Genomic DNA, 22926 nt, shown 5'->3' on the forward strand with positions numbered 1-22926 from the left:
TGAAGAGGGGACAGAAAACATTTCTCACCAACATGTTGGTACCCAGTAGCTACTGGGGCTTCGTCAAAATTTACACAACTGATGCCGAGCGGGTCGAGGTTAGCATTGTGATGCCCCATGACCTGGAAACAAGGCAAGAGCAGTCACAAGAGGCCGTGACACAAACTCACCGTGCAGAGTCGGGGAAAATCCCAAAACGCTCTTCGGCTTGAGCAGAAAAACATTATAAAGCAAACAAACACAGTGTAGACCTTTATACTGTATACACACACACACACACCAGATACCAGGGCTGTCAGGAGGAACGGTACAGAAAACACAGGACAGAAATCATATTTAACAATTCAAATGATTAAGATCTGATCTTGAGGTCAAAATAAAGGATTAATTTTAGACCACAAAGCTCCTCCTAATAAAGATCAGTGGAGGAAATTTTATTTATTTATAGGGAAGAAAAAAAAAAAAAAAGGCAACAAAACTCCTCCCCTTTCTACACGGGGAGATTTTCTAAAACCTAAACTCTGCGGAATCGGCAGCATTTTTCACAAATGCAGCTAATATTTCGACTTTCATTCCATATATGCATTTATATGAACATTTTAAACAAATCTATTCATCGTTATTTCTATATCTTCAGTAACTAGGAGCAAAAAGTTCCAATAAAGGGTTTCTCTCATCTTACTTAATACAACCCCGATTCCAAAAAAGTTGGGACAAAGTACAAATTGTAAATAAAAACGGAATGCAATGATGTGGAAGTTTCAAAATTCCATATTTTATTCAGAATAGAACATAGATGACATATCAAATGTTTAAACTGAGAAAATGTATCATTTAAAGAGAAAAATGAGGTGATTTTAAATTTCATGACAACAAAAAGTTGGGACAAGGCCATGTTTCCCACTGTGAGACATCCCCTTTTCTCTTTACAACAGTCTGTAAACGTCTGGGGACTGAGGAGACAAGTTGCTCAAGTTTAGGGATAGGAATGTTAACCCATTCTTGTCTAATGTAGGATTCTAGTTGCTCAACTGTCTTCGGTCTTTTTTGTCGTATCTTCCGTTTTATGATGCGCCAAATGTTTTCTATGGGTGAAAGATCTGGACTGCAGGCTGGCCAGTTCAGTACCCGGACCCTTCTTCTACGCAGCCGTGATGCTGTAATTGATGCAGTATGTGGTTTGGCATTATCATGTTGGAAAATGCAAGGTCTTCCCTGAAAGAGACGTCGTCTGGATGGGAGCATATGTTGCTCTAGAACCTGGACATACCTTTCAGCATTGATGGTGTCTTTCCAGATGTGTAAGCTGCCCATGCCACACGCACTAATGCAACCCCATACCATCAGAGATGCAGGCTTCTGAACTGAGCGCTGAGAACAACTCGGGTCGTCCTTCTCCTCTTTAGTCCGAATGACACGGTGTCCCTGATTTCCATAAAGAACTTCAAATTTTGATTCGTCTGACCACAGAACAGTTTTCCACTTTGCCACAGTCCATTTTAAATGAGCCTTGGCCCAGAGAAGACGTCTGCGCTTCTGGATCATGTTTAGATACGGCTTCTTCTTTGAACTATAGAGTTTTAGCTGGCGACGGCGGATGGCACGGTGAATTGTGTTCACAGATAATGTTCTCTGGAAATATTCCTGAGCCCATTTTGTGATTTCCAATACAGAAGCATGCCTGTATGTGATGCAGTGGCGTCTAAGGGCCCGAAGATCACGGGCACCCAGTATGGTTTTCCGGCCTTGACCCTTACGCACAGAGATTCTTCCAGATTCTCTGAATCTTTTGATGATATTATGCACTGTAGATGATGATATGTTCAAACTCTTTGCAATTTTACACTCTCGAACTCCTTTCTGATATTGCTCCACTATTTGTCGGCGCAGAATTAGGGGGATCGGTGATCCTCTTCCCATCTTTACTTCTGAGAGCCGCTGCCACTCCAAGATGCTCTTTTTATACCCAGTCATGTTAATGACCTATTGCCAGTTGACCTAATGAGTTGCAGTTTGGTCCTCCAGCTGTTCCTTTTTTGTACCTTTAACTTTTCCAGCCTCTTATTGCCCCGTCCCAACTTTTTTGAGATATGTGTTGCTGTCATGAAATTTCAAATGAGCCAATATTTGGCATGAAATTTCAAAATGTCTCACTTTCGACATGTGATATGTTGTCTATGTTCTATTGTGAATACAATATCAGTTTTTGAGATTTGTAAATTATTGCGTTCCGTTTTTATTTACAATTTGTACTTTGTCCCAACTTTCTTGGAATCGGGGTTGTAATAAGCAGCACATCCCTGATCGCTTCTTCCCTGATCAAAGAGCTCATAACTCTGCCCACTTCTTTTCCATTCTCTTTCACATACCCATAATGCTTTGCACCTTGGGGGAGTAACTAAGCACGATATTTGTTTACCAAGTCAGATAACCTCAGCCATTTCTTCAAATTCCCACGAAGGGGGGGGGATTCTGATTTAAGTTTTATAGAATGCCTGAAGAATCCAAGCGTCAAAAAGCGCGGTTGGACAGAATTCGCCGTCAAAATTTTACACCAACAGACATCACGCGACTGTCTTCTGCACACTTCAGAGGTGGAGTAAAGTCTGATGATCCGAGTCACAAAGCTGACAACCCGTCTGTCTTTGGGGTTAGTCATAAAACGTGCGGAAACCGAAAAACGACAAGTCAAAGAACGACTTTATTGAAGGATCCAATCCCAAACCAAAGCGTAAACAATGCAGCGTCAGTAAGCTTGCATGTCCGTCCCCTTTTAGTGTTTCTGTAGGGAGATCGAATGTAGTGTTTGACCCTGTAGTCCGAACAGCTTCCTCTAACAGCCCAAAGATTGTCGCAACCTGGTAGCGTATGAGCTCAAATCAGAGTGACGGAAATCAAAATCAACTTAAAAAATAAATCTGATAGTTCTGCTGTGTTTACCGTATTTACTCGACTGAGTGAATTCTGTGCTCGTGTTCCCGTGCATGAAACGTTTTGTATTTTCTTACGGCTTTCTCGTCGTAACCAGCACCCAGCAAAAACCATTTCACTGTGGATTCTTCTACGATCAGCGTCCATCTTTCTCAGCTCTTCTGCTGAACTTTTACCTTCTACAGGTCCGTAATTCTTGGAACATCCGTGTTGACGCACAAAGGCTGCTGACTCACCGTCACCCAAAGTCGAGATGTTCAAAGCGTTCGATACGACATACGATCTTTACAAGCGCTTTTTTTACCGATTGATTTCTTGAAGCCCGCAGAAAAGGCTTTGCAGATTTCTTTAAGCTGTGGTTTAGCTAGTTTGACACTTATTTGAAGGTTTTAGGGAGATTTATATTTGAAAGATTACGGTCGGTGTGCGACGCCATGTTGTTTTAGTTTGTTTATATTTTGGTTGCCTCCCAAGGCGCAAAGCATTATGGGTAATGTGAAAGTAGTCAATTGGCCCTCAAGTCCGAAACTCTTAAATTCACAACTTAAATACGACAAAGATTAAAAACGTGGTCACAAAGTGGACTGCTCCCAGAAGCAAAACACATTCTTTTTACGTCCTGCGTCTTTTCATCCTTTCTTTTTCTGACGGATGTTTTAAATTCACGTTTGTTCTGATCGTTTTAGATGAAAAAGCAGAACGGCGTAGCTTCCAGGTGGCCAGCAAAAATTGTAAAATGTTAAACAATAGATATTGGTATCTCTGGAATTAGGGCTGGGCGATATGACTATTACAATATCGATACTGCGATAAATCATGACCGTTTCGATACATCTTTTCTTAATTAAAATATGTAATCTTTACAAACTGATTCGAAGCAGCTGATCTGAACATATTTCGACTGAGTTTGTCCTTTTCATCGTTGAATATGAAAAAAGGCAAAAGATTTTGCTTGAAGTTTCGTAGCAATCCGATAAATCACAATGCATTGTGCATTAGGGCCTTGCCAATATTATCAGCGAAAAATGAGCTAATTACTGATAAACCAGTGTCAGCGTTTATAACGGCTGATGGACGACAATTAAGAAGAAACCGCGATACAAAAGATGGATCCTTTAACCGTGTTATGAGTGGTGGTGTTATTGCGTAGTTTGTCCACCAGAGGGCAACACCACAAATCACAACAATCAGCTGACCCAAGCAGAGTCGAACAGAATAACAATGCCCGAATACATTTTGTAGACCCTATATCTCATCTCAAAAAAAAAAAAAGCAGCAATGTTATATTAACATTGTAGAAATGCTAATTTCGAGTGAATATGGATTAAACTTTTTTTTTTTTTTAAAAAGTCACGCACCTTAAAAAAACATAAGTAATAAATGTGCACGTTTCCAGATAAATAGTCCTGATGAAAATGGCTGTGTGCATTAGACCTGCTTGACTCTTTCAATACATTTCTATTTTACTGAAGACATGTTTGCTCCACCCCTCCCTCAAGGACTGGGCATCGGCTGATGTTGTTTCTCAAAAACGATTAAAATTAATTAAATAAGCCCCCCCCCCCTTTTTTTTTTTTAAAAATCACACACCGTAGAAATGTCATATCGCTCAGCCCTGTTTTGTTTTTGGTTTTTTTAACTTTTTTGGCCAATTTTTTTTTTAATCGCCATGGCGACCACCAGAAATACCTCACCCAAGAGTAAAATACAAATCTTAAAGCGAAGTTACAGCTGATAAATCTGATACTCATTAAACATTTGAATACACTTCTTTACAGTGGGAAAATACATATATATTAAAATATATATAAATTAAAAAAAAAAAAAAAAGACACCTCTATAGCTAGAACCAAAAAGCAGGAATTTATAATTTATATCAGACTTACCTTGTCTTAGTTTAAGATGGATGAGACTTAGACATGAACTTTATTAAAGGACATGGATGAAAACAGGTGGAGAAAGAGCAGTAATATTGGACCAACATGTGCAACATAATTCGGCTCAAATCACAGATTTAAAAAGAAGGCGTGGTCATCAACTCATCACACGTGAGCCCTGGACAAACCCGACAGCCCCGAAGAAGATATTTCCCATTCAGTTCTTTCACACATTACTTGTCTGGGTGGGGGGAAAAAAAAAAAAAAAAAGGCTACACAACAGTTATTCCACGAAATCGAGTCGTACATGAGTTGATCGCTATAATCCGTGTACGACGAGATTGAGTAGAATAACTTATTCTATCCACATTCACTGGATTTTCAGAAACGGAGCATTTTTATTTTTTGTTTCTGCAAATTCGATAAATAAAAATTTCATACAAAATGTCCGACAAAATCATTTCCACTTAATTTGTGAAAAATGCGATAATTCTTTAAAAAAATAAATAAATAAATAAATAAAAAATAAATAAATATATATATATATATATATATATATATATATATATATATATATATATATATATATTCCATATTTTGTTGCCTTTTTTTTGGTGGTTTATTTTTCGAGTAGTTTTTATTTCATTCTCAGTTGGTTCAGTAACACGCGCCGCCATTTTGTTTTTCTCTACTCGCTGTATATGAGCTGATATCCTAGTAGTACAGTAGCCAATCAGAGCCCGTGATTGCTCATATCCAGTGAATGTGGAGAGAATAAATGCATACACACACGTAGCTTTATGTTTAGCACCAGAAGGAAAGCCTGCTGTTGAGCTGCTTTATTTATGACGTCGACACTAGAAAATTTATGTGCAGAAAAGTGGAAGAATGAAGAGTTTCTTCACTATTCTAGGGGAAAAAATAAAAATAAAATAAAAAAACACCAAGTCTAGCAACTGAAAAAAAAAAGTGTGCATGTGGATTTTTCTTGTCTTTTAATTATGTAAGGGTGTAAAAATTTACATAATGTTTTGTGGCATTTATTTAAGGTAATCATGTGACTCACTGTCTCTTTAGCTAGAATTACATTGTAGACACACAAAAATATATATTTTTTTTTTTTACTGAGAGCACAATATCCCCCGCTGGCAGCTCCACCATAACTCCGGTAAAATGCGACCGAATTGAACGAAATTACAATATGCGTATTACTGGCATATAACAAAGAATCCCGTCAAGTTTCATGAAATTCCTCCAAAAATTGTGAGAGGAGTCGATTTCAGAAGGCGAATACCCTTCCTAGGATGGACAGACGGACATCACCATGACATAATCCCCCTTCGGGCCTTTCGGCCAATGGGGGATAAAAATCGTAAAGGAAGTTGTCAGAAAGCAAGCACACCGTGATGAAATTGCCAAAGTACAAGTCTGTTAATAATCAAGAGCATAACTCTGGTAAAATTTGCCCAAATTAAACGAAATTTCAATCTGCGTATAACTGTCATATAACAAAGCCTTCTGCCAAGTTTGGTGAAATTCCTCCACAAATTCTGAGAGGAGTTGATTTCAGAAGAACGTACACCCTCATGAAATCTCATCTCATTATCTCTAGCCGCTTTATCCTTCTACAGGGTCGCGGGCAAGCTGGAGCCTATCCCAGCTGACTACGGGCGAAAGGCGGGGTACACCCTGGACAAGTCGCCACGTCATCACAGGGCTGACACATAGACACAGACAACCATTCACACTCACATTCACACCTACGCTCAATTTAGAGTCACCAGTTAACCTAACCTGCATGTCTTTGGACTGTGGGGGAAACCGGAGCACCCGGAGGAAACCCACGCGGACACGGGGAGAACATGCAAACTCCGCACAGAAAGGCCCTCGCCGGCCCCGGGGCTCGAACCCGGACCTTCTTGCTGTGAGGCGACAGCGCTAACCACTACACCACCGTGCCGCCCCCTCATGAAATCGTCCAAGTTATTTAATCACGGGTCAAAACTCTGGGAAAATTTTCACAAATGAAATTAAATCGCAATGTATCCGTATTACCGTCATATAACGAGGCCTTTTGCCAAGCTTCGAGAAATTCGTCCAAAAATTGCAAGAGGAGTTGATCTCAAAGCAAACACACCTTCATGAAATTGTCAAATTATCATTTTGTTAATCAAGGGCTGTAACTCTGGTAAAATATGACTGAATTTAATGAAATTGCAATATGCGTATTACTGACATATAACAAAGAATCCTGCCAAGTTTCGTGAAATTCCTCAAAAAAAAATTGAGACAGGAGTTGATTTCCGAAGGTGAGCGCCCTTCCCGGGACGGACGCAAAGCACCATGACATAATCCCACTTCGGGTCTTTCAGCCAGCGGGGGATAAAAAAAATAAAAATAAATAAATAAAAACATTTTAAAAATGTATAAAAAGTATAATTTCTAAACCACAATGGTGTCAAAGAGGCTTCTTGCATGTGATTACCCATACAGTTATTTTTACACGGCCAAACAGTGCCCCATTTGGGCTTTTTTGGCATTTCAAGCTTAAAAAAAAAAAAGGCAGCTGTTTCCCTGATTTTTAACAGACACAATCTTGGAGACGCCAATGAAATCCAAATGCATAAATATTTTCAGGCACTTTAAAACGTCTGACCAAAACAAGGTTCATGTTTCTGATTGGTCCGATTGGCGTCTTGGACGTACCTGATAAGCTCTAATAAGCGACTGCACAGCCAGATGGTCCTCCACCAACTTCTCCACGTTGGGCTGAGCGCCAACCAGAGACTGGGCCTGCGTCAGCTCAGCCAGGCTCACACCCAGAGGAGGAGGGCTCTGGTAGGCCGTGCCAGGGGGCGCACCAGCATTAGCGTTCCTGAAGAAAATGTCCCAAGACTGGAAATTTGGCAGAAAGAGAAGCACAGAAAGAGAGTGAAGGGAAAGGAGGATGGATTTAGGAGCACATCTCTGTAATTATGTACTTTTTTTTTTTTTTAAAGCTGTTATGAAACTCTTAATATTAACTCCAGCAGTTCTCTTCAAGTCCAGCACTTGCACGCACTCTTATTTATTTATTTACACTTGCCTAATGAAAAGCTAATGCAGTCAGACAGGAAAGGACATGAGACAAAACTAGAATCGACTTTTCATAGTGGTTAGCAGCGTGGTTAAATTTAACCATGCAAATTTGCAAACCATAGAAGTCTAATCCAATAGAAAAGATGGCGGAGGTCATACAGGACATAGCGAGTCCAGCTCTGACATTTAATCTGTCATTACAGAACAAATCAAACCAACACTCACGCTCTGACTTTAACTGCGACTCAGACATTCACCAGACTCCATATAATACAGAATTAAATATTAACAGCTGCTACAAAAGCACTAAACTGACGAAATTATAATTCTAATAAAACCAGCTAGGCAAAGAACAATTATAACAGACATGACATGATTAGAGTCGGAGTAGAAAATGTCGCCATGTTAAACTACAAATGCAGCTTGAATCATTTCATAATTTTTTTCCTGCAGTTTCCCTTCCTTTGGTGCGGCCATATTTGGTTGTGATGGACTTTCCACAAGCTTTACATTAGAGCTGGCTTCTATATGACTGACGTGACATTTCCACTCATCTCTAGAATCATTTTGTTTGTGCAAAATGTACTTCCTGAAACTGTACTTCCTAAAAAACACCACTGTATAAAACATGCTCATGAAACACATGCTGCTTTAACACTCACATAGCACAGCCGACAAACAATGCTGCTCAGAAACGGGCTGCCAAGAAACAGTCCTGCAGTGAAACTCCATGGCCAAGAAGCTGTGCTGCAGTGACACGGCATGCTGCCTAATAACCGCACGCTGCCAAGAAACTGCATGATCGAGAAACTGACGCCTAATAACTGCACGACCGAGAAACCGCATGCTGCCTAATAACCGCACGCTGCCATGAAACTGCACGACCGAGAAACCGCGTGCTGCCTAATAACTCCATGCTGCCTAAAAACCACGCGTTGCCATGAAACCGCATGACCAAGAAACCGCGTGCTGCCATTAAACTGCATGACCGAGAAACCATGGAGGCTAATAACTGTGCGCTGCCGAGAAACTGCATGAACAAGAAACCGCGTGCTACCTAATAACCGTGCGCTGCCATAAAACTGCATGACCGAGTAACCGCACTGCTTAAAAACGCACGCTGCCATGAAATTACATGACCAAAAAAACCGCACACTGCCATTAAACTGAATGACCAAGAAACTGTGCACTGCCATGAAACTTCATGACAGAGAAACCTCGTACTGCCAAATAACTGCGTGCTGCCATGAAACTGCATGACAGAGAAACCGCGTGCTGCCTAATAACCGCACGCTGCCATGAAACTGCATGACAGAGAAACCGCGTGCTGCCTAATAACCGCACGCTGCCATGAAACTGCATGACAGAGAAACCACGTGCTGCCTAATAACCGCACGCTGCCATGAAACTGCATGACAGAGAAACCACGTGCTGCTTAATAACCGCGTGCTGCCATGAAACTGCATGACAGAGAAACCGCGTGCTGCCTAATAACCGCGCGCTGCCATAAAACTGCATGACAGAGAAACCGCGTGCTGCCTAATAACCGCACGCTGCCATGAAACTGCATGACAGAGAAACCACGTGCTGCCTAATAACCGCATGACCATGAAACCACGTGCTGCCTAATAACCGCACGCTGCCATGAAACTGCATGACAGAGAAACCGCGTGCTGCCTAATAACTGCATGCTGCCATGAAACTGCATGACAGAGAAACCGCGTGCTGCCTAATAACCGCATGCTGCCATGAAACTGCATGACAGAGAAACCGCGTGCTGCCTAATAACCGCGCGCTGCCATAAAACTGCATGACAGAGAAACCGCGTGCTGCCTAATAACCGCACGCTGCCATGAAACTGCATGACAGAGAAACCACGTGCTGCCTAATAACCGCATGACCATGAAACCACGTGCTGCCTAATAACCGCACGCTGCCATGAAACTGCATGACAGAGAAACCGCGTGCTGCCTAATAACTGCATGCTGCCATGAAACTGCATGACAGAGAAACCGCGTGCTGCCTAATAACCGCATGCTGCCATGAAACTGCATGACAGAGAAACCGCGTGCTGCCTAATAACCGCGCGCTGCCATAAAACTGCATGACAGAGAAACCGCGTGCTGCCTAATAACCGCACGCTGCCATGAAACTGCATGACAGAGAAACCACGTGCTGCCTAATAACCGCACGCTGCCATGAAACTGCATGACAGAGAAACCACGTGCTGCCTAATAACCGCATGACCATGAAACCACGTGCTGCCTAATAACCGCACGCTGCCAAGAAACTGCATGACAGAGAAACCGCGTGCTGCCTAATAACCGCATGCTGCCATGAAACTGCATGACAGAGAAACCGCGTGCTGCCTAATAACCGCATGCTGCCATGAAACTGCATGACAGAGAAACCGCGTGCTGCCTAATAACCGCGCGCTGCCATAAAACTGCATGACAGAGAAACCGCGTGCTGCCTAATAACCGCACGCTGCCATGAAACTGCATGACAGAGAAACCACGTGCTGCCTAATAACCGCATGACCATGAAACCACGTGCTGCCTAATAACCGCACGCTGCCATGAAACTGCATGACAGAGAAACCGCGTGCTGCCTAATAACTGCATGCTGCCATGAAACTGCATGACAGAGAAACCGCGTGCTGCCTAATAACCGCATGCTGCCATGAAACTGCATGACAGAGAAACCGCGTGCTGCCTAATAACCGCGCGCTGCCATAAAACTGCATGAGAGAGAAACCGCGTGCTGCCTAATAACCGCACGCTGCCATGAAACTGCATGACAGAGAAACCACGTGCTGCCTAATAACCGCACGCTGCCATGAAACTGCATGACAGAGAAACCGCGTGCTGCCTAATAACCGCATGCTGCCATGAAACTGCATGACAGAGAAACCGCGTATTGCCTAGTAACCGCACGCTGCCATGATACTGCATGACAGAGAAACCGCGTATTGCCTAGTAACTGCACGATTGAGAAACCGTGCTCCTCAATTTCAAATCAAATCAACTTCAAATCAATGTGAAACATCTCGAAACTCCAGGCAGCAAGAGAAACAGAACACTTCTACCCAGAATTCAACTTTGCAGTCAGAACCTTAAGCATTTCGGTTAAAATATTCATGTGTGAATTGGATCCTCCCGGAGGTTTACTCTTTCAGGATTAACTGGCGACCTTCATTAAATAAACTCTCACAAACCACACAGGGGCTTTTTCCCTCTGTGACAACACTGTGCTAATAAAAGCAGAGGCACAGATTGACCTTGTAATAATAATCAGCGAAGGACGTCCACGTGCTGGGACACTTCCAGAGTCCTGTAATCCACACACCACATGACTGAAGGGTGACAGGGACACAGCAGCAGGAATAAAACTCACTACTACTGCAGACGCACAGCACACACACACAAACACTCATGCGATGCTGATATTACATCATCGGGTCACAGTTATATAAACATTATCAAATCATTCTGACCGACCTCAGCGATACTGTATACATTAACCTGCTCGTATATAATGTAGAGAAATATCAGATATCTAAAATAAATGTCATGATAATTTGTCTGAATACACTATTTTTTTCACGGTCCGGTTTCCATCAAATCCTGAGCTCTGATTGGCTGGCGAGCGGGTCTGTATCCTACGATACGGACCCCAGTTACAGACCCCGGTTACGGACCTCTGGCGACTCGCTCATTCACAACAACAAACATAGTAGAATTTGTCAACATTTATCTTTTTTTTAATATAAGATTTATTTACAAGATTATCAAAAATCTTATAAATGTTTGCCAGCATTTCTCAGGAGAACAGCGTTAATTTTACAGCATGGATAGCGATAACGACAGTGTTCACAGCGAAAGCGAGTTTTACTACCCTGAGGAAGAAGAAATAAAAGAAAACATTTCAGGAGAAAGCTAAAAACCGCTAACTGTTGCTAAAGGCCAATTTATGCTGACAACGCAGTCCTCGCAGATGGCGTCTGCGTAGCCCCCCCCCTTCGCAGACGCTCTGCGCACACCTCCCAAAAATTGTGACCACCACAGAAGCCTCGCAGACAAGAGGGCTCTGATTGGTCCACTCTACATCCGCTGTACACGCACTTCCGCTTCCCTACTTTCCCGGTTTGGTTTGTTTTCACTACCACCATTTTTAAAAACACGAGCGAAGATGGAGCAGCACGAAGAGCGGTTGATCGAGGAAGTACGGACATCTATACGACTCCAGTTCTAGTCATAAGTAACCGGAGGATAAACACTCCACTAACCACACCCACCAACTACTCCTAGCGATTTCGCGACTCCTTGCGTTGTGGCGGTGAATAACATCATGCACGCCTATTATTCCCTGCTCAACGATAAATTACAACCGTCTGCGAAAAGATATCTGCGAAAGCCTTGTCGCAAGAGCATGCAGAGGCCCTAATGCCCAGCAAAAACATGGCTGAATCCTGAATGACTGTTTTGTATAAATAGGGGTACGGTGGCCGACAAGGGTCAAACGGACAGCAACGGCCCAATACGTCTCGGTTCGAGAAAACAGCTTCAAGTACAGAAACGATGCAAAATCACAAAAGTCTAAACGAGGTCTAAATGAAAAAATGTGCTGCAAAAAACAAAGACAAATGCATCATCATCAAACACGATGCAGAGAAACGATCTGCAAACGAAAAACGCTGCATTACCTGTCACTACAAACGGAGATGCTCCAAACCTGCAGGGGGCGCTCTCAGCGTAACAGCTCAATAGAGACACACGTATTGTATGGTTTGCAGATCGTTTCTCTATTTGCATCACGTTTGATGATGCATTTGTCTTTGTTTTTTGCAGCACGTTTTTTCATTTAGACCTCGTTTAGACTTGTTTGAGGTTGTGATTTTGCATCGTTTCTGTACTTGAAGCTGTTTTCTCGAACCGAGACGTATTAGGCCGTTGTCGTCCGTTTGACCCTTGTCGGCCACCGTATAGGGGACTACATAGGCAGCAAAATGTAGGGGTTTTTTTCCTGCCATGGAAGTGCACTTGTATACCGAGGAGGAAGCCATTTGCATTACAGCCGTGAATGAGGATTCAAAATGGCGGCTCGGCTCGGTTTTCCCTTTCGGGCGCTCTCGTTTTCTGTTAGAATTTGGTAAAGAAAAAAATAAATATGTTATTTACCAGCTTAAGGTCGGTCCGTATGGTGAAATACCGTGATCTCGGCCTTGAATACTGACCTCGGCCCAAAGGGCCTCGCGCAACACTTTCAAGACCTCGGTCACGGTATTTCACCATACGGACCGACTTTAAGCTGGTAAATAACATACATGTACTGAGAGTGGCATCTCATTTAGTACATTTACAATCGAATTAAAAGCAGTGTTGTGATTATGGACCATTAAAATTGTAAACATTTTAGACTTTTTTTTTTCCCTTGATTTCTGAATTTGTGTGTCTTCTAATTCTTTTTAAATGCAACGCTGCTTTATTGCTGACAGTTTGCAGAAATGCCTAATCATTCATACTTATCAAAACAGTTCCTGTTAAATATACACTAGTTTTGAGATTTGTTTTTTTTCCTTCCCCTTTTTAAAATCAATACTTTCCAGCAAACACGACAACCTACAGCGACAGCTCCATACGAATCCCTAAATAATACATATATTACGTTCATTATGTCTTCTTAAATCAAAATAATTAGTTTTCTTTTGTTTCAGACATGTAAAAGCTTTTTACCTTTACCGGACATGTTTCGACGGTGTAACCTCCGTCTTCATCAGAGGGTCACCCGGATGTTGGTGTGTGACGTGCTTTTATAATCAGCTGATGTTACGGAGGTGTGACCTCCCTGTCAATATTGACAGGTCGGTCACGCCTCCCGCTGTCAGTGTTGCCCCCTCAGGACGGCGCTCCAGGTGTGGGAGAGCATGTACGCCCCCTCATCCCTGTTTATTGTTCTTGGGCTACGCTTTCTGATTTCTATTGACTCCTTAATCCAACGGCGGTATCTGTTGTTCTCTTGCTGGGTGACCCTCTGATGAAGACGGAAGTTACACCGTCGAAATATGTCAGGTAAAGGTAAAAAGCTTTTACATGTCTGAAACAAAAGAAAACTAATTATCCTAAATAATACAATTAAAACAAAACTATTTTTTTTTAAACTTTCCAAAAAAGGTTTGGACCCAGTGATCAAGAAAATGCAAGGCATCTTTAAACACAATAATATTACAAAAACCTACAAAATCTAATTTAATTTAAAAAAAAAAAAAAAAGGCTGTGGACCACTCAGGCGTCGTATTTAAAAATCCTCCCAAATACAATTAAAAAAAAAAAAAAGAAAAAAGTCCTAAAAGGTGGTTTGTTTGTTTTTTTTAATCCTGTTGATCTTATCATTAGTTAAGCTTCCATTCTGGGAACTGAAGAGTCACTGAAATAAAAGCAGCTTGAGAACGTTCCTTCACCACCAACTGCTCCAGATGGATTTGGATAAAACCAATAAATAAAATGCAAACGCTGACTTGTACATACAGGAATGAAAGCAGAACCAGAAGGAGAGAATTAAACAGCACATCTGTTCAGAGAGCAAACGCCACAGCTGAACTCCAAACCCCGAGCTCCTCGGCCACGGTCCACTCTGTTCACACGTGTGCAGTTTGTACACGCTGAGATATGAACAATTAAAAAAAAAAAAAAAACCATCATCATCCAGTCCATTAGTGAGCTCCAGATCGAGCCGTTTGCTGTAAAGTGCGTCGCAGGACTGCTGAGCCAACGAGGCGTGCAGAGATGAAATACCGCAGTTCATTTAGCCCGAATTAGATGCTCCAGTACACGTCTAAAGCCTGGATGATGCAACCAACGTAATCACATCGGTACCATGATATCGATCTGCTAACAACTGTCCAAAACTTCCAAAAAAGTGTATATTGCATTAAAAAAAAAAAATGCATTTCTAAAAATAAAAACGTTAACAAGAAATAGATTGCATATTTGTAAAAATATAAGTATTATACTCTTTCTCTCTCATATATATACACACACAAGTATACAATTATCTAAATCTACACTAATCAGGTTTTGGGTTGTATTTTAAAAACCCACAACACCACCACAGCTGTGAACGCTGTGCGAAGTATTGAGTTGCGTTGCTGATACATTACCGAGCCTTATTTCCTTGTTTGGTTTCCTGATCCCTGATTTCCTGTTTCTTGTCTTTGATTCTGCCGAGTCTACTATAGCCCGTTTGTGCCTCGCTTGACCGTTTCACGATTTTTCCTGCCGTTCTGGATTGTTTACCGTCTTCACTTGTATTAATAAAAACACATCTTCTGCACTTCCATCCGTCTCTGACAGAATACTTCACACTCCCTGATAAAGAGAAGCACATTCACCTGTTCAGGAACAAACTAAATGTTAATGGCGCTGAAACAGACAGACACCGTCAAATGGTGCGGTCGGAGTCTTGGACTCAACTCGAAAAATTTTTTAATGACTTGGACTTGAACGCTGGGGACGCGAGACTGGACTCGGACTCGAAGTTTAGTGACTCGACTACAATGCTGGTGTTAAGGAGGTTAACTGAAACCCGGTGACTGTGATTTATGGTAAGAATATCAGAACTACACAGAACTTAACTGACTGTCAATTGTTTAAATAATTTAAACCTAACATTATTATTAACAGTTTCTACATAATTATCAAATTATTTCAGTTACAGCCAGTTCATCACTGCGCGCTAATAAAAACAAACGACATTTTAGGCCATTATTAAAAAATGTTCTGTTTCCGGTCCACCGGCCGGGTGAGTGACGTTTGTGCGGTTGAAATTTTTTTTTTTTAACGCCGGTTTTTCCGACATTTTTTTCGGGTTCGTAAATCTAAAATCGAACTTGACATTTACGCATTCCCAGAGCTTGCCACTAAGGCTCATACTAGCCAGCCATGACAAATAAGTAGCCAGCCGGGGGGGGCACAAAAACTCCTGTGCACGCAGTTCCCAGGATTAAGTGTATTTTCCACAGACCATTTATTTATTCACTTTACTCAAATACAAAGTAAAATGGCAGTAAATCTTCTTTCTTTTCTTGCGTATTGCATCATGAGGCGTTCCTGGCTTGTAAATCTCTTATTTTCGGTGCATGACACTCACGCAACTGAGCATGCTATGAATTAATAACGACAACGGTCTGCAGTGGGGCTACACAATTACACACTCAGCCAACATTTCTCCATTTGTATGAGAAAATACACTCCAACCACTCAGTTTGGGTTCATTTACAACCAACGGTGTCTTTTGATGCCAGCACGTAATTGAACGAGAGAAGACTGGTTTACCGGAGACAAAATAAGCGTCACCTCTGCTTCTGTTCCCTCCGAGCCACTACTGCCTCCACAGAGTGCGCGCGCACTCTGAACTAGAGGTCTGCGCGGGACAGAATTTTCAGTCCCGCTCCCGCATTGTGCAGTCCCACTCCCACAAAGAATTATGATTTTCAGTCCTGCTCCCGCCCGCACCTGCCATATTTTGTCCCGCTCCCGCCCGCAAATCCCGCATGATGCTGACGTTCGCGTTATTTCTCACGAAAGTTCTTGTCATTGGCTTGGGGAATTAAACATGCTGAGCTTAGCTGAGCTCTCCACTGACCGATCCTTCATTTATTGTAAGTTTATTGTTTAGACTCTGACATTCTGCTGACACATTCCAAGTTGAGCGCTGCATGCGCTCATGATTGACAGCTCTCGCTTTGCGCACTCGCACTCCCACTTCCGAGTCTGTGGCGTTATGATTCCAACCGCGATTTCATTCTCCTCTCATATGAAGTGCTGCGCAACCACAACCAGCTCCTCAGATTATACCCTGTCTATTTCTCGCTTTAAATTGAACAATCTGTGTGATACACAGTCCTTTTTAATACTAGTTAATACTTTTTAATACTTAGGACTAATACTCTTGACTTTTTAACGGTAAATGTACCTCTTTTTAAAGCAGCACTTACTTCTGAAGCACTATGAGCTTCACTAGAGGAGCTCTGCTCTTCTGCCGTGATCGGAGATCTCAACCACGGAAGAGCGGAAAGGAATCGGAAACGTACGCGAGATTAGACCACATCCGCAAATGTAGGCATCTTAAAATGTTTTTATTAATACCAAATAAAATATCCAGCACAAATTATATACGATAGACAAATTAATAATTTATAAATTTTATTTTAAACACGTTTTTAGTTAGCGGGACTGCAGCTTATCACCTCTCCCGCCCGCATTGTGCACTCCCGCCCGCAATGAGCTTTCAAAATTTGTCCTGCGCTGCACTGCTTTGCGTCGGGTCCCGCGGGACTCCCACGGGAGTGCAGGGCTCTACTCTGAACTGAATCAGCTCTGCGCATGCGCCGTGCGGCACAAAAAAAAATGGCAGCCACCATGAAGGAAGGAGATCCGGAGTTTTCAAACATTCGCTTAAGTGTGAAATCGGAAAATGGTATTCTAGCGAACAACAAAATAGTAAAGATTCAGAAAAACAAATCATTCAGTGATCATTTTAATAGTGTAATTTCATCCGAACTAGGCCTAACGCTCGATTTAGAACTACAAAAAGTCCGTGTGTCGGACATTTTAAGTACCTTTGTAAAAGTTTTGCAAATGTTGCAGTCAGCATTTAAAATGCGAACTTAAAGTTTTTGTACAAATTTCAGTTGATTAAACTGTCATTTTATTAAATGTGTCTGCTTTTGTAATAAAAAAAAGTACTGAAAGAAAAAGCAAACAGCATTGCGATTTCTTATCCATCCATTAAAAAAAAAAATCCCTCCCTTCCGACTGAAAATTTTTTTGCTCACCCGGTGGACAGGAAACGGATTTTTTTTTTAAGGATGGCCTTAGTTTAAAATTTCACTCCCTCTTTTAAAAAAAAAAAAAAAAAAAAAACTCCTACTAGCGGGGGAAAATAGTTAATTCAATATGATCTAACAATTAGATTTGGAATATTTTTTTCGGCCCACTTTACACGGGGACGGTCTGAAACAAAAACGTAAAAGTCCGTTTTCGTTCTCACTTTTTTCCGCGTCTACACGACCGTTTTCAAGGAGGAAATCTGCGTCTATACGGTGACGCAGAAATGTGTGGAATTCAATTGGATGTGCATGCCAGGCGGCTAGGTGGTGCTGTGAAAGACCTCCGCTATGTCTGCACGCATGCGCAACGTCTTCCGTCTTGTCTGATCTGCACATCTGCGCCGCGAAAAAACTTTGACTACTCTGGCTATGGCAAGTAAGAAAGTAAGTAAAAAAGTAAGAGCGTACTATACCCGCCTCTGTTCATTAACGGTATATGTGCAGATCCGGTATAGATGTTCGAAGGACTCCTGGACATTTATTAAAGCTGCCAGAGCAGCTTGAAGGTCCGTTGGATCGATGTAATCAGACATGCTCTTACTTTTTTACTTACTTTCTTACTTCCCGGGCTGGCATGTACAGTATATGACATATGTATGACGTAAACGCGTACCCGACGTGAGCAGATCCGAGCAGAGTTTCGCGTATTGGGTAGTTTAGACGGATATGCAACGGGGGCTGTTTTTAACTTATCCACTCTGGAAGGCGTTTTCAATTTTTTCCGTTTTTCAGCCTCGGAAACGCCGTCCCCGTGTAGACGAAAGGCACTTCCGATAAAATATTTAGTCGTTTTTACCCGACAGCGTCCTCGTGTAAACGGGCCCTTACCCTAGAAACAAACAAAAAAATAAATAAATAAATACCTTTTATATAACAGTTCGTGCTAATTTATTACACTCACACTATTCTTGATTACATTTGCAATCTAATTTAACTGAATAATAAACAGCTGAGGTTTTATGCTTTATATTTTATGCATTTTTCACTTTTAAAAAAGTAGTTTTTAAAGAAAAGAAAAAATTAAACTAACAGACATCGGTATCAATTTCAGATCTAATTAACATTTTTATTTTAGCTTCCTTGTAGTATTATTAGGTTCGATTCCTTTTTCCTTTATTTAATATTTTTATGATGTTACGTGACGTATTTACAGCGTGTGCACCTTTGAGCACTTTAAAGGCGCTTATAAATCAAAACGCCATTATATTTTTATTTAATTAACAAAATGAAAATTGATGAAAGCGTGGTGTACATGGAAAAGTAAAAGGCCGAATCCCATTTCACCCCTTGGACCAACCCCTTGGCCCTTCCCCTCCATTTTGCGCGTTCACGTGAAGGGGTAGGGGTATCCCAATCCCAGTTAACGCGGAGGGGTAGGGGAAGGGGTAGGGCTTCTGTACCCCTCCAAACGGAGATTTTCCTGGAGCTGACTCCGAACGAAGGGGTTTGAGTGATTTCCCACAATGCCATGCGGATTTCAGTGAGATTTCATGCGGATTTCAGAAAGATGGCAGTTCCCGCGGCGAAAGATTGTCATAAATGTATTTTCTCCATTATTTACGTGTTTTAAGTTGTTATCCAGAGGAAACACGCCGCTTGATTCGCTTTCGAGCTGAGAATGAGCAGCGATTTCTGAAATCCAAGCTGCTGCTAAAAAGCTTTGGGAGTGAGTATTGTTTTCGGTTGCTTGACTGCGTACGTTTTGTTCTGTTATTCTCGCTTTTATTGTTTACATGAGTGTTCTGACCCCTCATTCTGTCGGATGTGGTGCACGAAGCGCCAAAGATATCCCATTCAGTGGTGTTAGTTAACAAATCACACCCTGCCAGCAGAGATTTCTGGTTCTGCCTCTGGCTCTGACTGTAGCGGCTGGTCGCAGCCAATGACGCATTTGGTCGCGTTTTGCTAACGTAAACGCTGACGGAGGTACGCGATGACGTATGCGATCGTTGAAGGGCTATCCCAATACGTAGGGGTTGAATTTCAAGCCCTATCCCTTGTAGCTCAGTTTCAAGGGGAAGGGCCAAGGGGAAGGGGGAGGGGTAGAAATTAGAATTGGGATTGGGCCAAAGACTTTAAAAAAGGTTTCTTGATAAGAAACATCAACCAACTGGTTTAATGAGACATCCAGGGAACGGGAACATCTGGAATATCTTGACCAAGCTTGGTTTCCTGAATGGAGTGCAGTGATGAGTCATCACTGTGAAACGAGCACGCTAAAGGGAAGTGGTTCAGTTATCGGTTCATTTCGGTCCAGCATGTTCGCACTTATTAATTATATTATTGAGTGTGTTTGTTTTGTACAGTTCATTTGTTTTAAAAAAAAAAGTTCCTGGACGTGAATCATCTGCACTCTACTCTACTGAAAAACTGTTTCCTCCATACGAACAAAATTTGTTCAACACACTTGTGCGTTCTGATCTAAACTGGAAAATATTTCTCAATCCAAACTCCCACTGGAGAATGTGTGTGACTAGCGTCGGATCTAGAACTCGTCATCTCTGAGGTTTCTGAAACACTGTTCAGAGTTGGAGCTTCACTGAGGGGATTTCATCACGGTTTCAAGGGTAAACTTGGAATCATAAGATATTTTAATCTCTGTTTGTAAAGAGAAGACGTTTACCGACTTGTAGCTTGGTCAGGTCTTCATCTGTCTTGTGACAGGTCTGCCTGCTTGGTGGAACATACGATCCGGTACCATTTACAGTGGTGCTTGAAAGTTTGTAAACCCTTTAGAATTTTCTATACATTTCTGCATAAATAACCATGACCTAAAACATCATCAGATTTTCACACAAGTCCTAACAGTAGATAAAGAGAACCCAGTTAAACAAATGAGACAAAAATATTATATCTGGTCATTTATTCATTGAGGAAAATATTACATATCTGTGAGTGAGTTGCAAAAGTATGTGAATCTCTAGGATTAGCAGTTAATCTGAAGGTGAAATTAGAGTCCGGTGTTTTCAATCAATGGGATGACAATCAGGTGTGAGCGGGCACCCTGTTTTATTTAAAGAACAGGGATCTATCAAAGTCTGATCTTCACAACACATGTTTGTGGAAGTGTATCATGGTACAAACAAAGGAGATTTCTGAGGACCTCAGAAAAAGCGTTGTTGATGCTCATCAGGCTGGAAAAGGTTACAAAACCATCTCCAAAGAGTTTGGGTTCCACCAATCCACAGTCAGACAGATTGTGTACAAATGGAGGAAATTCAAGACCATTGTTACCCTCTCCAGGAGTGGTCGACCAACAAAGATCACTCCAAGAGCAAGGCATGTAATAGTCGGCGAGGTCACAAAGGACCCCGGGGTAACTTCTAAGCAACTGAAGGCCTCTCTCACACTGCCTAATGTTAAATGTTCATGAGTCCACCATCAGGAGAACACTGAACAACAAATGGTATGCATGGCAGGGTTGCAAGGAGAAAGCCACTGCTCTCCAAAAAGAACATTGCTGCTTATCTGCAGTTTGCTAAAGATCGCATGGACAAGCCAGAAGGCTATTGGAAAAATATGTTTTGTGGACAGATGAGACCAAAATAGAACTTTTTGGTTTAAATGAGAAGCGTTATGTTTGGAGAAAGGAAAACACTGCATTCCAGCATAAGAACCTGATCCCATCTGTGAAACATGGTGGTGGTAGTATCATGGTTTGAGCCTGTTTTACTGAATCTGGCCCAGGACGGCTTGCCATCATTGATGGAACAATGAATTCTGAATTATACCAGCGAATTCTAAAGGAAAATGTCAGGACATCTGTCCATGAACTGAATCTCAAGAGAAGGTGGGTCATGCAGCAAGACAACGACCCTAAGCACACAAGTCGTTCTACCAAAGAATGGTTAGAGAAGAATAAAGTTAATGTTTTGGAATGGCCAAGTCAAAGTCCTGACCTTAATCCAGTGGAAATGTTGTGGAAGGACCTGAAGCGAGCAGTTCATGTGAGGAAACCCACCAACATCCCAGAGTTGAAGCTGTTCTGTACGGAGGAACGGTCTAAAATTCCTCCAAGCCGGTGTGCAGGACTGATCAACAGTTACCGCAAACGTTTAGTTGCAGTTATTGCTGCACAAGGGGGTCACACCAGATACTGAAAGCAAAGGTTCACATACTTTTGCCACTCACAGATATGTAATATCGGATCATTTTCCTCAATAAATAAATGACCAAGTATAATATTTTTGTCTCATCTGTTTAACTGGGTTCTCTTTATCTACTTTTAGGACTTGTGTGAAAATCTGATGATGTTTTAGGTCATATTTATGCAGAAATATAGAAAGGGTTCACAAACGTTCAAGCACCACTGTAGCTCGATCCAGTGCACAAAGCTTCCCCGTCGCAATATCTTAAAGTGCATATCCTGGACCAATTTCGTTTTTTTTATATGAAAGTATGTCCCTTTACACACTCGTCCAGAAGGCTAATTTTGCACAAGGCCATCTGCTGACAGCAGAAAAAAATAAAATAAAACGCATCTGGAAAAATCCCAAGGGAGTCTGGAGCCAGATTCATGACGTCACGTACGGATCCGCCAGCAGGCTGAGCGCGCTTGCATGGATTCAGTGCACAGTCTGTGTAGACCAAGTTTAGCAGCGAGCGATTTTGCATTGAAATATGGAATTGTCGCCTGAGCTTCTAAACCCATGGATTCGTGCATCAATGCTCATCTATCTATCGTTACATAAATCATATTTTTTCTAATTACTATTATGTATTGATATATTTCTTCGTTTAGAAGAGTACTGGCTACTGTAGGAGAAAGACTTCATAAGCTACACGCATGGAATCGGCTAAGCAGGGTTGTATATACGTTTAACGTGTTTGACGGGTCCCAAGGTCTCAAGCCCTGACACGCATATCCCTTGATACGTGTCACGTAAAACAAAGAAAACGTGACCTTGGGTGCTGTGTGAGACGGCTGCCTCTCCAGTAGCTCTGTAGTTTTTAGCTCTTTAAACCTCTTTTTTCTACCTTTTTACTTTTCTGCTCTTCTTACGAAGACAGTGTGTGTTTTTCTTCATATCCTATGGATATTTTTAACTTTAACAGCCAGTTTTCTCACTTATTCGAGAGAGGAGCTGCTGGCCCTGAAAACAACGGGACGAGCTAGGATACGACACCCCGTCCCGACCGAGCTGAGGCGGA

At 41.9% G+C, this 22926-nt stretch overlaps 1 protein-coding gene across 5 annotated transcripts in view; it reads right to left on the reverse strand.

Annotated features, from left to right (window-relative positions):
* Positions 1-22926, reverse strand: part of ogdha (oxoglutarate dehydrogenase a) — an 85262-nt gene that overhangs the window by 51121 nt on the left and 11215 nt on the right. For 4 of the 5 annotated variants that reach the window (XM_060931227.1, XM_060931225.1, XM_060931229.1 and 1 more), the window contains exon 3: positions 7515-7703. In XM_060931227.1, coding sequence (XP_060787210.1) covers positions 7515-7703 — 189 coding nt within the window. Of the gene's footprint in view, positions 1-28; positions 123-7514; positions 7704-22926 lie in introns of all 5 variants that reach the window. The other variant, XM_060931228.1, reaches the window with a different exon arrangement.

Source organism: Neoarius graeffei, chromosome 10 (assembly GCF_027579695.1).
Source record: "Neoarius graeffei isolate fNeoGra1 chromosome 10, fNeoGra1.pri, whole genome shotgun sequence".
NCBI lineage: Eukaryota > Metazoa > Chordata > Actinopteri > Siluriformes > Ariidae > Neoarius > Neoarius graeffei.